The 17,542-nt window shown below is 36.0% G+C and overlaps 1 protein-coding gene across 1 annotated transcript in view; it reads right to left on the bottom strand.

Annotated features, from left to right (window-relative positions):
• LOC138707745 (uncharacterized) overlaps positions 1-17,542 on the bottom strand; it is a 559,377-nt gene that overhangs the window by 326,643 nt on the left and 215,192 nt on the right. The window contains exons 9-12 of the mRNA XM_069837610.1: positions 3,572-3,727; positions 3,368-3,445; positions 2,868-3,023; positions 2,663-2,740 (exon numbers count right to left, since the gene is read on the bottom strand). Coding sequence (XP_069693711.1) covers positions 2,663-2,740; positions 2,868-3,023; positions 3,368-3,445; positions 3,572-3,727 — 468 coding nt within the window. The remainder of the gene's footprint in view (positions 1-2,662; positions 2,741-2,867; positions 3,024-3,367; positions 3,446-3,571; positions 3,728-17,542) is intronic.

Here is a 17,542-nt window from a genome sequence, read left to right as displayed (position 1 = left end):
GATTATTGTTATTATTATTATTATTATTATTATTATTATTATTATTATTATTAATTCTGTATCTTCGAATTCGGCGAATAATTTTATTATTCATGTATGCACTGAAACAACAGCTGTTTGAAGAAAGGGAAGGATATGGAGTGGATGAAGGACAATAACAATGTATACGGTAATAACGTAATTTGAGAGGTAACAACTATCTTCGAAATGAGTTGAAACACTGAATGATTCATTGTAGGGTAGAAATTCTCTCTGTAGATTGCACCTATCCATTTTCGGTTAAGGGAATCTTTACTCAGAGGAAATCTGAAGCACAAACAGCCATATAAGTACAATAGTTTGTCTTCTGTAACATAATACGGGCCTAAAATATTGTAGAAATTAAAGATTAACTAATCAGTGAAATGTAACATTCCTTCCTTCTTTATCTTTACATCTGTGTGCATTGCTGCAATTAAAAATAGCAGACGAACTAAACCTGTACTTATTCATCTCAACCAAGCAAATGGCCGCCCGTCGGCTGTTCAATTTGGGAGCATAACACTAGTGCCAGTGAGCGGTCTAGCGGTTATTTAGTAAGTCTATGGTTTTTCCATGTAATGCAAATCATATCGCAATAAGTTGTTCCTAATTGACTTCAAAAGGTGTGGTGGATCATACATGAAATGAATTTTATTCCCATTGACTTCAAAATACGGTCTTACTGCTGAAACCCCCAATTTAGATGCCAAACTTTGATTATTTGTACCTTGATCACATATTAAAACCTTAATATGGAACCCGATTTTGTGAAGTTCACAAACACACAAATTGACAATGTTCAAGAGAGATGTAGCAGATATAGGACCATCAGATATCCAATAACCTATTACCTGTTTCCATCCCTTCTTAATCCCTTTAACCATTGCCATCAAACAATGGTTACCTATTTTCATGGGATATCTTGCTATTCCATCGTCAGCAAAACCCTTAATCATATCAGATTTAGAGTCATAATGCAACTGCTGACATATGGCAATTTCATCAATGATCAGTGAACATACATTCTCTGATCTGTCAGACAGAGGCCCTGCAGCAAGTGGCTTAAGAGTTGTCAAAACAGGCTGCATCAGACCTGGCTGAATGTCTATTTTGTTCTGATAACTTTGAAGTGTCTTGATACTGGGCAATAGGAAAAGTTTTTCCATAAAATTATACCCTTTAGGACTGTGATAAAATAATGACAAAGAAAAATCTTTCATGACGTCACTCCATCTATATCCATGTTTATGAATTTTTCCAATCTGCACCTGTGCCTCGTATATCTTTTGAACAATTGTTGGCAGTTGAGATGATGTGGCCATTGGCTCCCTTCTCCTTCCAACTTGATCCCAAATTCTGTCTTCTTCGACTTGTTGCAATTTTTTCTCCAGTCTCTTCACCTTTGCTTTCAGAGCTGCCATTTTTAGTTTGTTGCTCCTGGGTGAAGATGAGAAGTGAGGACTGGAGAAAAGTTTTCGTTTTGCAACACCAGGACCTAAAGATTACGAAATTAACTTCAGATTAATCTAATTGCTGGGAACTATTTTAAATAAAAAATGAAATGTGACAACACCTTTAGCCTTGTTAAGTTAAAGTAGGCCTAACAAAAGGCATGCAAGCTATGGATAGGCTATATAACATACTACAAAATTGACAATACATCAAAATGTGATCAATATTTACCAAGTTTGGAAGGAGGTGTAGCTGAAGCTGAAGGAAACTGTTCCATCATGGATGTATTCATGTCAGTATCTAAGGAAATAAATGATAAATTAAATTGAAGCAAGAATTGAACAGACTTTGTGCTCCATTCATTTCAAACTGCTCTTAACTGTGTAAATTATAACTCATATAAATGTTAAGTAATAGTAACAATCCAAAAGTTTAATGCTGCAACAAATTTGATTGTGTTAATCTGAATTGTTCGTTGTAATGTAATATAAAATATTTTTTTGCTAATAGGCTGGGCCATAGAGGACAACTGACACTAACAGAAAGGGATAATCAGCAGAGGTGTTGGGATATTAAAGAGGAGTCAGTAAGAGGGAATGATGGTGTACTTCGTGCCAGGGAGACTTGTCAGGATATCAGCTGCAATATCGATCGTCTGGTTCAAAAGTGCGACAACTCAAAAAAACAAGTTTTGAGATATCTTCAGTTGAAAGTTTCAAATAAATCCCCTAAAAAGGGACAGATTTCTGGTTCATAACCACGACAATTAGAAATGAGTCAGTATTCAGGACGAGTATATCACGATCTTCCAGTTCATTATTAATAGATTTCGAAATGTAGTAATAATGGATTAATAAAGTCCATAGTTATAATTACTTCTAAAGCAGTTTATTTCGTTTTTATTCTTTTTGGTTGTAAATATGACTTATCTCAATATTGAATCGGAAAGAGCTCCGAAAGGGGCTTTCAGTAGTATAAATAACTAAAAAATGGCAATTTTTGAGTTGTCGCACTTTTGAACTGGACGATCGATATATAACAAGATAAACACCCTGCCCTGTAGTTAAGAGGATTTGTTATTATTCGCTACTTTACGAATGAAGTATGAAAACTGCAGACATATGGCGGGGGGCAATTAACTTAAATGATTACTAGCATGTTACCAGGCTCACAAGACAGTATCGCTTACCTTCAGCTGTGGGAATCACATTGAATAGGAGCGATGGTTGCTGATAGCCCCTCAGCTGTTCACCAATCATACTGTTCCCTGTAATAATCACAAAAAAAACGAAACATAATTAATTATGTATTTTGAAACATGTAATATAAGAACAGCTGATGAGGAACTAAGGCATTCCTTGAAATCCATAAACTTGACTAAATGGAATAATTACCTTGTTGGCATGCATCTTTATTCATCCCGGCATATGCCGTCGAAGCAGTAATCTTTGAAGCTGGAGTACTCATAGGAGCAGGAATTGTTTGAGGCATAGCTGCCAAGCCTGCAGCCTGCTCAGTTGCAGCTTGTAAACTTATGAGACTACGCGTACCTGAAAATAAAGAAAAGAGTAATGAAATCGGAAATTTTAAACATGAATGACATGAATACATCGTTGGGCCATAGAAGACAACTGATACAAACAGAAAGGGATCATCAGCAGAGGTGTTGGTAAGTCAGTAATAGGGAATAATGGTGTACATCGTGCCAGGGAGACTTGTTAGGATATCAGTTGTAATATATAACAAAATAAACACCCTGCCCTGTAGTTAAGAGGATTTGTTATTATTTGCTGCTGTAAAAGAATGAAGTATGAAAACTGCAGACTATGGCAGGGGGCAATTTACTTAAATGATTACTAGCATGTTACCAGGCTCACAAGACAGTATCGCTTACCTTCAGCTGTGGGAACCACATTGAATAGGAGCGATGTTTGCTGATAGCCCCTCAGCTGTTCACCAATCATACTGTTCCCTGTAATAATAACAAAAAAGCGAAACATAATTAATTATGTATTTTGAAACATGTAATGTAAGAACAGCTGATGAGAAACTAAGGCATTCCTTGAAATCCATAAACTTGACTAAGTGGAAGAATTACCTTGTTGGCATGCATCTTTATTCATCCCGGCATATGCCATCGAAGCAGTAATCTTTGAAGCTGGAGTACTCATAGGTGCAGGAATTGTTTGAGGCATAGATGCCAAGCCTGCAGCCTGCTCAGTTGCAGCTTGTAAACCTATGAGACTACGCGTACCTGAAAATAAAGAAAAGAGTAATGAAATCGGAAATTTTAAACATGAATGACATAAAAACATTGCTAGTGTACTAATTACCTTCAGCAGCTGCAGAATCAATCTTCGCCCTCCTAGCATACGTCCGCAAAGTCTTGTGATGCCTGAAAGTTGGGGTAGACCCCGGTGATAAGGTCGCTTGAGGCATAACTGGGCTAGATGGTGGGCTCCGGATTTTAGGGTTTGATGGCACCACTAATCCATTAGCATGAACATTGGGCACTGCAGTTTGCTTAAGTATCACTTTTTGTGAAGAGCTATAATAGTCAGACTCAATGAAGTGGTCCATTCAGATTTTCAACCTGTGTGTGGCATCTGCGGCAACTCGATACCGGTCCTCTAGCCCACAAAATCGGAGCCACTTCCAACACCTAAAGCAATGGATTACAATTACTAATGAGATAAAGTAGAAGAAATATTGAATAGAAATCATGCAAAAATTGGGGAAAAAAATAATAATTTATCTGCTGCATTTGTGTTATTTTAAGAGATGACTAATGCGCATCACTAGGTGGTGAGTGACCATAGCAAAACTGGTAGCAGCAACAGATATTGGGTACAAACTAAATTAAATATTAGGCCTAAGCTTATTATTATTATTATTATTATTATTATTATTATTATTATTATTATTATTATTATTATTATTATTATTATTATTATTATTATTATTATTACACATGATTGAGAATTTCTCCAGAATGGCTAACTATATCAAAGAAGGCATAATTTTATTTTCCATAACTGTGAGATGTTTATACTGAAAACCACTTGGTTTTAGTTTGCAGCCATGTGGCCTAATGCTACAATTCAGGTTTACGAGGTTTCATTTTCAGCCTTCTTGCTCTTTTTCGTCAATATTTCACATTTCATTACAGTTTGACTGAATTTCGGAACCATCTAAATTTATACTCCTACTATAATCCTAAATAAATTAGCAGAAAGCAATGCACAGCTCGTCTAACCTACTTCACCAAAAAGTACATTGTTTTCGAGTGTAAGGTTTAGGCTATACAGGACACAATAATAATACTAAAGCTTACCTCATAGGTTCCTGAGGAAAATAGAAAAAATGCTTCCCTCCCACAGTATTAACAGTCTTGCATCCAGGCGCTGAGCATCTTCCTCGAATCTTTTGCATTTTTCTGGCATCCATCTTGCCTTCATAACGCTGTTGGCTGGTCATCGGCCAATGTTCTGACTACTTCGTATTGGAAAGTGGAGAACGCTGGTTCTCACGTAGTTCTATGATTTACCACCTACGACGTCAGGCACTGATCACCTTATTTCAGAATACCGCATCTAGATCGTGCTGACTGCAATTTCGCATCCTATTATATATTTATCCATGATTATATGCTTCGTACTTGATCCATGGTCGAGATGTTTGATCTTCTGTCTTTATTGTTTTTGATAAGGATATGATCCCAATCTGGACGCAACAGGTTTTTGCTGTCACTACACTACCTACAATCATTATAACTCTGCAAAATCCTAGATGTCGTTCATAACAACTATAATGACTGAAAGTTGTATTCATTCGTGTTTAACACTTGTTTTACTAATCTAATTTTTATTCAAGTTATAGAGACTGGGTACATTTTGATCCTATTATTTTCTAAGGTAATTTGAATATCTTTTTTTTTTTTTTTTTTTTTCTTCTTAATTTTGTTTGAAGACAATAATGTTATTTGCACATTTTTTCCACTTCACACACAAAGTAGATAATTTCAATCATATTCATTTTTACCTCAGAATCGCAATTTCATTTGAAAGCAACCAAATTATTTTGATCAATTCTCGCATATTAGTATTTGGATGAGTTTTTCTTCGTGATCCTTGCAAAGCTATTCATATTTGAATACACTGATTATTTTTCCAGTCTGTTTTCCTAGCTGGAAGAGTAACAGAGATTTTAAAATAATAAAAGTAGTGGGCTGTTACTAAGTGGGTTTGATTTTTAAATTATTACAATTTCTTTACTATAGCGTTACCACATTATAGTACAAATGTATTGACAGTCTTGGAGACTAGACGGCTCACAGATATCGTAAGGAAAAAAGAACTGAGTGTGGACTACAATTTCACGCCCAAAATGATGGTCGAAAGTTGCTGCGAAGTGCAGTCAGAGATGAGATTATTTAGGAGTGGTAGGCAGCAGTGAGGGGCACCACATACACCTCACTTCCGAGCATTCCACTTACTTACAGATAAAAAGCTAGTTTCGTAACATTGAATCAATTAGAGGGTAGGTTAGGTTAGTTTAAGGTTTTACTATGCTTTCCATATAATCACAATTGTGAAGGAATGTGCCCTTCCTTGCAAGGCATGCGAAAATCCTAATCTAAACTAACCCAACTCTGATTGAACATTACGAAAAATCTCTTATGTTCGAATCAGTGAGTGGTTATATTAGGTAAGATTAAGTTAGGTTACGTTAGATTATGCTTTTGCTATGCTTTAAACATATTGGCAATTGTCTAAGAATAAGTCATATCAAAAGCCTGAACTAACCTTACCTAACCTAACTTAATATAACCGAACCTGTCAGTCTCTAAGGAATGGCACGGAAATGTGATTCATGTGTATGTTGTACACTGCCGCATAGGATGTATAATAAGTTCAACTACAATTTGTAAATATACGTTATCTCAGGGTTTTTGACATGATCAGAGACCGGGAAACCATAATTAGCCTTTTCCTTCCCATTGTGACAGTTTAATATTCAAAATCCAGTATGTAACAGAGTACAGTACTGAGTTTGAATTGAAAAGTTTTCCTTTCATGACGTCTGATGCAGGTGCATTGCGCCACTTAATCAAGGCCAAAGTGAGACAGTACTGCAATGCTGATTACTGTTGAAAGAAATCTTTTTATGTCATAATATCAACTGTGTTTTCCGTTTTAATGGTGATGTTTTCATTCATGATGTCCCGATGCATAATGGCAAAATGGTGTAGAAGCTGGGGGTATAGGAAGGAAATGTTACAGTGACACAAGGATGGGAAGAAATGGAAGGACATTCTTCACTCAGTATATTGTAACTGCAATAACGCGTCATAAGAAAATGTGGATAAATATATTTCCATTTTTATATTGTAATATTTGCAAGTGGAAAGAGGAACCACACGTTTATGAGTATGTAGACTTGTATGCATTGGTTCTTAGTGTTGGAGACAGCTACCCAGATTGAATATTAAGTTGGGGTACACCAGCACAACATGAAAAATTATTGAATTCACTTATGACTTAAGAAGGAAATGGGAACTTTTTTCTTCAGTGACTGTATCCAATTGTGTCATACAGCTGGTTCGAGGCAACTGCTTGCTGAATTTGTCTCGGTCCATAGAATGAGTTCTAAATGTTGTAAGTTTCAAGAATAAATATTTACAGAATAGGAAAAAACATACATGTATTTGGAAACTATATACATCTTTATTCTTTAATACTGCAGTTAACATAATGCAAATATTAATGCCAATATAGCACGAAGCAATCGTGTTTATTGTAAAATCGTCAGTTGCTGCCCAAATTTGTAGGCAGTCAGGACAAGAGTAAGATATGCCTGAAACCTTGAAATACATCTACGATTACTTATATAGTTGCATAGTCTCTCCCCTCTCTGTGCTAAAAGTGTAAAGACAACAATGTATCATGGTATTCGGAAAGAATTTTAAAATGTAGAACTTTCAACCCAAAAGTACACTATTAAGCACATAATTTTCTCATTGGGAGCCTTGCCAATATTGACTGCATCATTGGTTATTTGTAGGCCTTTGAAAAGGGATCAGTTAAAAGTAGTGATGGTACCGAGTATAGCTGTGGCTGGTGGAATGGGCAGAATTTCCCCTACAATTTGACATAAGCAGCATAGAGACTACCTCTGCTTACTTCAAGTTGTTGGGGAAGGTCACCCCATTACACCCGCTTCGGCTATACTCGGTACCATCACTAGCTTTAACTGCTCCCTTTCCTTTGCCCTAGTCATTAGGTAGGTAGCATTAGATATCATTTAATTTGTGCTTACATTTAAATCGAATTGGCAAAAAGTGATCAGCGTAGTGCAATATACCTTTAAAATTTTCGATGAAGTTCTTTTAAATGGTGTTTTCGGCAGGTGTAAGAAAAGTGAAATCGCTTCTACAGCATTTCATGTTTCTGAAAGTGAAATATGAAGCACTATGCCACCTCGTAGCATCAAAATAGTTTTTGAAATCATATTTTGTTTGCAAATGAGAATATTTTTTAAATAAGTTATAATCTGAATTGAGGTTCATTAATGTTTGTAGGTCGCAGATTGCTTCATATTATGAATTGGCTTAAGAACATTTAATGCATTCAGTGTCACTTCATATGTTGTAAACGTAGCAGATTCCTCTGTGACTAACAATAATGGAGACTGATATTTATAATGGAATAACAGATCGTATTTTAAGTTTTTTTTTTTTTTTCTAACTTTAATATGGGGAACAAAAACATGTTCCGAAGACCTCATTCGGGAGAGTGGGACAAATTTTCGCGAAAAATGATGTTCACATATTTTAATGGACATATGACGACCTGTGGCCTACAAGGTGATAATTCTTGTTGTATGGCTTTCTCATTCTCCATGTATTTTAAGTTGGAGGCTTATTAGTGTTACTAAATTAGGGCTTATTCAGTATTTTATTTTAATCTAATACACATTGATTTCACTAAACAGAACTACAGCCAAAAGTTCAAGCTAACAAGCCAACAAAGGTCTTCACAATGCAACACATAACCACATGGCTTGGATTGTGTAAACTGTAAGCAGGATGTGCATCATAAGGGTTTTCTTGATGCCTCTTGTAAATTGAAAGCTTTTATGAAAATCTGCCAGTGGATACATGTGAAATATTTCTTCAGAAATAAGAGTGGAGAAGTTCACCGATGTGGAGGAGTAACGGTTAACATGTCTGATAGTGAAACTTCTTGCCCTGGGGTCAAATGCTTGTTTGGAAAGTTTTCTCCATTGAGTTATACCGGGTTTTTCCCTCAACGCATGAAGAGGAAGTGCTACTAAAATTACGGAGCTGGACCCTGCACTCATCTTGCTAATATTATCACCTTCATGTGACTCACATACTAGATGAATACAGCAGTTGAGAGGGTGTTGTAAAATAACTTGATTAAAGAAAAAACACTAGAGAAACATTCAACATACGAGGTGCGTGATAGACCACAATTCAGCCATTTGAATTTTAAATGCTGCCTGTTTCGAAATTTTATAGAAAGCGCTTGTGATAATGTATATATTTTTTACACAGATGATAATAAAATATTATATTATTACTGTTCCCTCGTCTCATCTGCTCGAAATAAATGAAATAACACATGGGCGTCCAGATCACTAACACATGAGGCACCACAGAGTTCATCATAGATGGCTGCCTTCTTTATTCAATGTAACGATACATAATAGTTGGTTTTTATTTTCTACAAATCTGAAGTATTTGTCTTCTTCCCACAACGTAAGCTAGAGAAAAATTCTGCGAATGGAAGCAAGTTTTTGTTTCTAAGTGTCTTTATTCTGTTACACTTGCCAGTGGTGTAATAATGTCCATTTCCCGCAAGTGAAAAGTGATGAATATTTGTTGACAACCCAGGTCGAATAGCTAAGGTGTTTAAGAATTCTCCCTGCCTCTGCTATTAAACAATTCATATTTTAGTCCTTGTTTCCTTCTGATAAATACAAAAAATATATATATATATATATATATATATATTATATGCTTTGTACTTGATCAGTGGTTGAGATGTTTGATCTTCTGTCTTTATTATTTTCGATAAGGATATTATCGCAATCTTGACGGAACAGGTTTTTTTTTCTTTTTTTGTGGAGAAAGCGAGGGCAGAGTATTGTTCAAGTTGTCTACACAGCACTTTTATGATACTGTCACTACTCCATCTACAATCATCATAACTCTGCAAGATCCTACTTGGCGTTCATAACAACTAAAATGACTGAAAGTTGTACTCATTCGTGTTTAACACTTGTTTTATTGATCTAATTTTTATTCAAGGTATAATAACTGGGTACATTTTGAACCCATTATTTTTTAATGTAATTTGAATACTTGTTTAAAATTTTGAATCAAGACAATAATGTTATTTTCACAAATCTAGTCTTTCAGGTAAAGCTCCCTGTGAAGCAGATTTGAATAATTTCAAGGGAAAAATTGTTCCGGGGCCGGGTATCGATCCCGTGCCCTCTGGTTGAACGTACCAGTTCTCTTACCAATTGAGCTGCCCGGAAATTCCACCCGACACTGTCTCAACTTTTCCCTTTATATCCACACAACTCGCGTGGGCTGACGAAACGCCAGAGACCCAAATCGAGTGCACACAATCTCTGTGTGACTTGGAATTGTGGTTTTCTGTTAACGTACACAGTGACGTATACATTATACAAATCTAGTCTCAAAAGTTGAGACGGTGTCGGGTTGAGTTCCTGGGTAGCTCAGTTGTTAATAGCGCTGGTATGTTCAACCAGAGGTCCCAGGATCGATACCCAGGCCCGGAACACTTTTTCCCTTGAAATTATTCAAATCTGCTCTACAGGGAGCTTTACCTGAAAGAGTAGATTTGTATAATGTGTATGTCACTGTGTACGTTAACAGAAAACCACAATTCCAAGTCATGCAGAGATTGTGAGCCCTCGATGTGGGCCTCTAGTGTTTCCTCAGCCCACGCGAGTTGTGTGGAAATAAAGGGAAAAGTTGAGACGGTGTCGGGTGGAGTTCCCCGGGTAGCTCAGTTGGTAAGAGCGCTGGTACATTCAACCAGATGTCCCGGGATCGATACCTGGCCCTGGAACAATTTTTCCCTTGAAATTATGTTATTTTCACATTTTACACATGACACACAAAGTAGATAATTCCAATTATATTCATTTTTCCTTCAGAATCGCAATTTCATTTGAAAGCACCCAAACTATTATGATCAATTCTCGCATATTAGTATTTGGATGAGTTTTCCTAGCTGGAAGAGTAATACAAATTTTAAAGTAATAAACGGAGTGAGCTGTTACTAAGTGGGTTTTATTTTTAAATTATTGTACTTTCTTTACTATAGTGTTACCACGTTAAAGTACAAATGTATTGACATTCTTGGATACTAGACGAGCCACAGATATCGTAAGGGAAAAGAACTGAGTGCGGACACAAATTTTGCACCCAAAATAATGGTCGAAAGTTGCTGTGAAGTACAGTCAGAGGTGAGATCGGTTAGGAGTGGTAGGCAGCAGCGAGGGGCACCACATGCACCTCACTTCCGAGTGTTCCACTTACAGATAGAAAGCTAGTTTCGTAACATCGAATCAATGAGAGGTTAGGTTAGGTTAGTTTAAAGTTTTACTATGCCTTCCATATCATCACAATTGTCAAGGAATTCCAAAATCCTAATCTAACCTAACCCAACACTGATTGAACATTACGAAAAATCTCTTATGTTCGAATCAGTGACTGGTTACATTAGGTTAAGTTAGATTATGCTTTTGCTATGCTTTGCATATATTGGCAATTGTATAAGAATATGACCCTTCTTACATGGCATATCAAAAGCCTGAACTAACCTTACCTAACCTAACCTCACATAACCGAACCTGTGAATCTCTAAGGAATGGCACAGAAATGTGATTCATGTGTATGTTGTACACTGCCGCATAGGCTGTTTAATAAGTTCAACGACGATTTGTAAATATCAGTTATCTCAGAGTTTTTGACATGATCAGAGACCGGGAAATCAGAATTAGCCTTTTCCTTCCCATTGTGAGAGTTTAGTATTCAAAATCCAGTATGTAACAGAGTACTGAGTTTGAATTGAAAAGTTTTACTTCATGACGTCTGATGCAAATGTGTTGCGCCACTTAATCTAGGCCAAAGTGAGACAGTACTGTGATGCTGATTACTGTTGAAAGAAATCTTTTTATGCCATGATATAAACTGTGTATTCCGTTTTAATGGTGATGTTTGCATTCATGATGTCCCGATGCATAATGGCAAAATGGTGTAGAAGCTGGGGGTATAGGAAGGAAATGCTACATTGGCAAAGGATGGGGAGAAATGGGAGGACATTCTTCACTCCCTATATTGTGACTGCAATAATGCGTTATAAGATAATGTGGGTAAATACTTACTTACTTACAAATGGCTTTTAAGGAACCCGAAGGTTCATTGCCGCCCTCACATAAGCCCGCCAGCAGTCCCTATCCTGTGCAAGATTAATCCAGTCTCTATCATCATACCCCACCTCCCTCAAATCCATTTTAATATTATCCTCCCATCTACGTCTCGGCCTCCCTAAAGGTCTTTTTCCCTCCTGTCTCCCAACTAACACTCTATATGCATTTCTGGATTCGCCCATACGTGCTACATGCCCTGCCCATCTCAAGCGTCTGGATTTAATGTTCCTAATTATGTCAGGTGAAGAATACAATGCGTGCAGTTCTGTGGTGTGTAACTTTCTCCATTCTCCTGTAACTTCATCCCGCTTAGCAATAAATATCTTTCCATTTTTATTTTATAATATTTCCAAGTGGAAAGTGGAACCACATGTTTATGAGAGTGTAGACATGTACTGTCTCCAATAGTTCTAGTGTTAGGAACACCTACCCAAATTGAATATTAAGTTCAAGTACACCAGCACAATATGAAAAATTATTGAATTCACTTCTGACTTATGAGGGAAATGGAAGCTTCTTTCTTCAATGACTGTATCCATTTGTGTCATACAGCTGGTTCGACGCAACTGCTTCCTGAATTTGTCTCGGTTCGTAGAATGAGTTTTAATATTGTAAGTTTCAAGAATAAATATTTTCAGAATAAGAAATAACATACATATATTTGGAAGCTATATACGTCTTTATTCTTTTATGTTGTCATTTGCTGCCCAAATTTGTAGGCAGTCAGGACAAGAGTAAGATATATCTGAAACCTTGAAACACATCTACAATTACTTATATAGTCACATAGTCTCTCCCCTCTCTATGCTAAAAGTGTAAAAGACAACAATGTAACATGGTATTCAGAAAGAATTTTAAAATATAAAACTTTCAACCCAAAAGTACACTATTAAGCACATAATTTTTCATTGGGAGCCTTGTCAATATTGAATGCATCAGTGCTTAATATAGGGCTTTGAAAAGGTATCAGTTAAAGGTAGTGATGGTACAGGGTATAGCTGCGACAGTACATACTGTATGCTCCTTATGTCAAGTTGTTGGGGACGGTCACACAATTCCAACCACTATAGCTATACTCGGTACCATCACTAGCTTTAACTGGTCCCTTTTCATTGCTTTAGTGATTAGATAGGTAGCATTAGATATCATTTAAGTTGTGCTTACATTTGAATCGAATTGGCAGAGAGTGATCATCGTAGTGCAATTTAGCTTTAAACCTTTCGATGAAGTTCTTTTAAATAGAGTTTTCAGCATGTGTAAGAAAAGTGAAATCGCTTCTACAGCATTTCATTTTTTTGAAAGTGAAAAATTGAAGCACTGTGCCATCTCGTAGCATCGACATATTTCTTTGAAATCATATTTTCTTTGCAATGGAGAATATTTTAAAAATAGTTTATAATCTGATCAAAGAGTTGAGGTTCATTAATGTTTGTAGGTCACAGATTGCTCATATTATGAATTGGCTTAAGAACATTTAAAGCATTCAGTGTCGCTTCATAATGTGTTAATGTAGCATATTCCTATGTGACCAACAATGATGGCGACTGGGATTTATAATGGAATAACTGTTAGTATTTCAAGTTTTGTTTTTCATTTCCTAACTTTAATATGGGGAACAAAAACATGTTCCGAAGATATCATTCAGGAGAGAGGGACAAATTTTCGCAAAAAAAGATGTTCACATATTTTAATGGACGTATGACCACCTATGGCCTACAAGCTGATTATACGAGTTGTGTGGCTTTTACATTCTACATATATTTTCAGGTTGAGACTTATTAGTATTACTAAATTAGGGCTTATTCACTATTTTATTTTAATCTAATACACTCTAATTTCATTAAACAGAACTACAGCCAAAAATTCAAGCTAACAAGACAACAAAGGTCTTCACAATGAAATACATAATCACATGGCTTGTTTGTGTAAACCGTAAGCAGGATATGCATCATAAGGGTTTTGTTGATGCCTCTTGTAAATTGAAAGTTTTTCTCAAAAACTGCCAATGGAATACATGTGAAATATTTCTTCAGAAGTAAGAGTGGAGAAGTTCACCGATGTGGAGTAATGGTTATCATGTCTGATAGTAAAACATCTTGGCCTGGGGTCAGATCCTTGTTTGGACAGTTTTCCTTATTGAGTTATTCCGGGATTTTCCCTCAATACATGAAGAGGTAGTGCTACTTAAATTTCGGAGCTGGACCCTGCACTCATCTTGCTAACATCATCACCTTCATGTCACTCATATGCTAGATGAATACAGCAGTTGAGAGGGCGTCGTAAAATAACTTGATTAAAGAAAAAACACTAGAGAAACATTCGACATACAAGGTGCATGATAGAGCACAACTCAGCCATTTAATTTTAAATGCTGCTTGTTTTGAAATTTTATAGAAAGCGTTTCTGATACTTTATATTTTTTTTACACAGATAATAATAAAATATTATATTATTACTGTTCCCTCGTCTCATCTGCTCGAAATAAATGAAATAACACATGGGCGTCCAGATCACTAACACATGAGGCACCACAGAGTTCATCATAGATGGCTGTCTTCTTTATTCAATGTAACGATGCATAATTGTTGGTTTTTATTTTCTACAAATGTGAAGTATTTGTCTTCTTCCCACAACGTAAGCTAGAGAAAAATTCTGCGAATGGAAGCAAGTTTTTGTTTCTAAGTGTCTTTACTCTGTTACACTTGCCAGTGGTGTAATAATGTCCATTTCCCGCAAGTGAAAAGTGATGAATATTTGTTGACAACCCAGGTCGAATAGCTAAGGTGTTTAAGAATTCTCCCTGCCTTTGCTATTAAACAGTTCATATTTCAGTCCCTGTTTCCTTCTGATAAATACAAAAGAAAAAAAAAATTATTATATGCTTTTTACTTGATCGGTGGTCGAGATGTTTGATCTTCTGTCTTTATTGTTTTCGATAAGGATATGACCCGAATCTGGACAGAACAGTTTTTTTGGATAAAGGCAGAGGAGAGATTTTTTCAAGATGTCTACCCCTTTTTACCCAGCCCAGTTATACTTTCACTACTCAACCTACAATCGTCATAACTCTGCAAAATCCTAGATGGTGTTCATAACAACTGAAATGACTGAAAGTTGTACTCATTCGTGTTTAACACTTGTTTCACTGATCTAATTTTTATTCAAGTTATAGTGTTTGGGTACATTTTGAACCTATTATTTTCTAAGGTTATTTGGATACATTTTTTTTAATTTTGTTTGAAGACAATAATGTTATTTGCACATTTTTTACACTTGATACACAAAGTAGATAATTTCAATCATATTCATTTTTGCTTCAGAATAGCAATTACATTTGAAAGCAACCAAACTATTTTGATCAGTTCTCGCATGTTAGTATTTGGTTGAGTTTTTCTGCGTGATAATTGTAAAGCCATTCATATTTGAATATACTGATTAGATTTCCAGTCTGTTTTCCTAGCTGTAAGAGTAATAAACATTTTAAAATAATAAACCGTGTGATCTGTTACTGAATGGGTTTTATTTTTAAAATTATTGTAATTTTTTTACTATAACATTACCACGTTAAAGTAGAAATGTATTGACATTCTTGGATACTAGACTACTCACAGATATCGTAACGGAAAGGAAGTGAGTGCTGACTCAAATCTCACACCCAAAATAATGATCGAAATTTGCTGTGAAGTGCAGTCAGAGATGAGATCGGTTAGGAGTGGTAGGCAGCAGTGAGGGGCACCACATACACCTCACTTCCGAGCGTTCCACTTACTTACAGATAAAAAGCTAGTTTCTTAAAATCAAATCATTGAGAGATTAGGTTAGGTCAGTGGTTCCCAAAATTTTTCAGCCACGGAGCCATTTTTGAGGCAAAAGTTTCTCGTGGAGCCCCGAGAATTGTTTACACTTTAGTTTTATCCGTCTACATTCCATATTCTTCATAGGACGTAGACAGATAAAACTAAAATGTAAACATATATATATATATATATATATAATAAAGGAAACAATTGTAAAAAAGTACTGGATATAATTTGTTTAAATCTACAAAATGATATTAACAAGTAGTTAAGATATTTAAAAAATGTTACAATGTTATGTGTACACCCGAATTTAATGTGAAGAATGTGCCTGTTTCTTGCGACAGAGTTTGTCGATGTGCGGTGTCATAGAAGTCAGTTGAGGACGAATATCGTCTTCTGTGTCCAAACAAGTTCGATATTTTTTTTTTGTAGCCGTGTACCTCGAAAATGTCGTTTCACTGAGGTACCCAGTATCAAAAGGCAGTGAGAGAAATTTAGCTTTTGAACTTAATATCAAAAGATCTTCCCCTAACTTAGCCCAAAATTCGGGAAATGGATTGCTTTTAAATTATGCCTGACAGTGGCTGTTCGAAACCATGTCTATAAGAACCTCATATCTGAAGCAGTGAGGACTGTTGGTTTTGACATCACTGGAAATGGATCTACAATCCACTCATATTTCTTTAGAATCGATTCCTGAGTGTCCCTTGGAAAGTATGAATTCATATTTTGAAGCAAATTGTCAAGGTGTTCTTTCATTATTGCTATGAGTGAGACATTCATTGTTATGTTATTTTCTTCTATAAAGTTTGAAGTCAATGATAAACGTAAGATCCTTATTGTCGACGCTTTCTAAGTAGAACGCTATCTTTTCTTCAGTGCGACAATTTCGTCATCAGCATCGAATATAGCCTTCCGTTTACCTTGTATTTATGTGCTGAATTCATTTTTGAAAAATGTCTGCCAAGTAACATAATTTGTACAACCATTCCTGAACATTCAAATATTCTGCTAGCAAACTGTTCTGGTAATTCAAAAGTGAAGAAACTTCCTTTCGAATTTCATGTAATTAGGTAACCGTTTTACCACGCGGCAACCATCGCACTTCTGTGTGTAATATTACTAACAATGACTTGGATATACTACCCATATCTTCACACAGGATTTTAAGTAGCCTACACTGCGAAGGTTGTACCTTAACAAAGTTGATAATTTTAACGGCGTTGTCTAGTACCTGCTTTAATAACGGGCGTGTCGGTGTAGTACACAGTGACTACTTGTTCAGTTTTTAAAACTTTCTTGATCCTTGTAACAGCGCCAGCAACAGGACCTACCATGGCCTTCGTGCCATCTGTGTACACATCAATGCAATTGTCACACGGTATCGAGTTTTCAATGAAGAAGAAAACATTTCAGTACCGCTTGTAGAGGATGGCAATGGCTGCAGAACAAAATATTTCATGAAAGAACCTGAAAATTCATACCGCACAAACATCATTAACATAGCTAATCTGGCAAAGACCGTGAATTTGTCAAGTTGTAACGAAAATTTCATTTGGCTGATACGGGCAATCATGTTTTTTACGTCTTTTCATAGATTCTGGATTCGATTATGCAGTGTTATTTGATAAGGACACACTGGAAATCAAGTTTGCAGTTTTCTCGTCCACCATGCACTTCACTACCTTCACTAATAGTGTTTTCATAAGAGTTTCAGCAAGGGTGAGGTTTACCATCAAGAGTCTGGTTATGACTAACCAAGTACGACGTTTTCA

This window comes from Periplaneta americana, chromosome 10, assembly GCF_040183065.1.
Source record: "Periplaneta americana isolate PAMFEO1 chromosome 10, P.americana_PAMFEO1_priV1, whole genome shotgun sequence".
NCBI classification, from domain to species: Eukaryota; Metazoa; Arthropoda; class Insecta; order Blattodea; family Blattidae; genus Periplaneta; species Periplaneta americana.
This window is presented reverse-complemented; position numbering and strand designations above follow the sequence as displayed.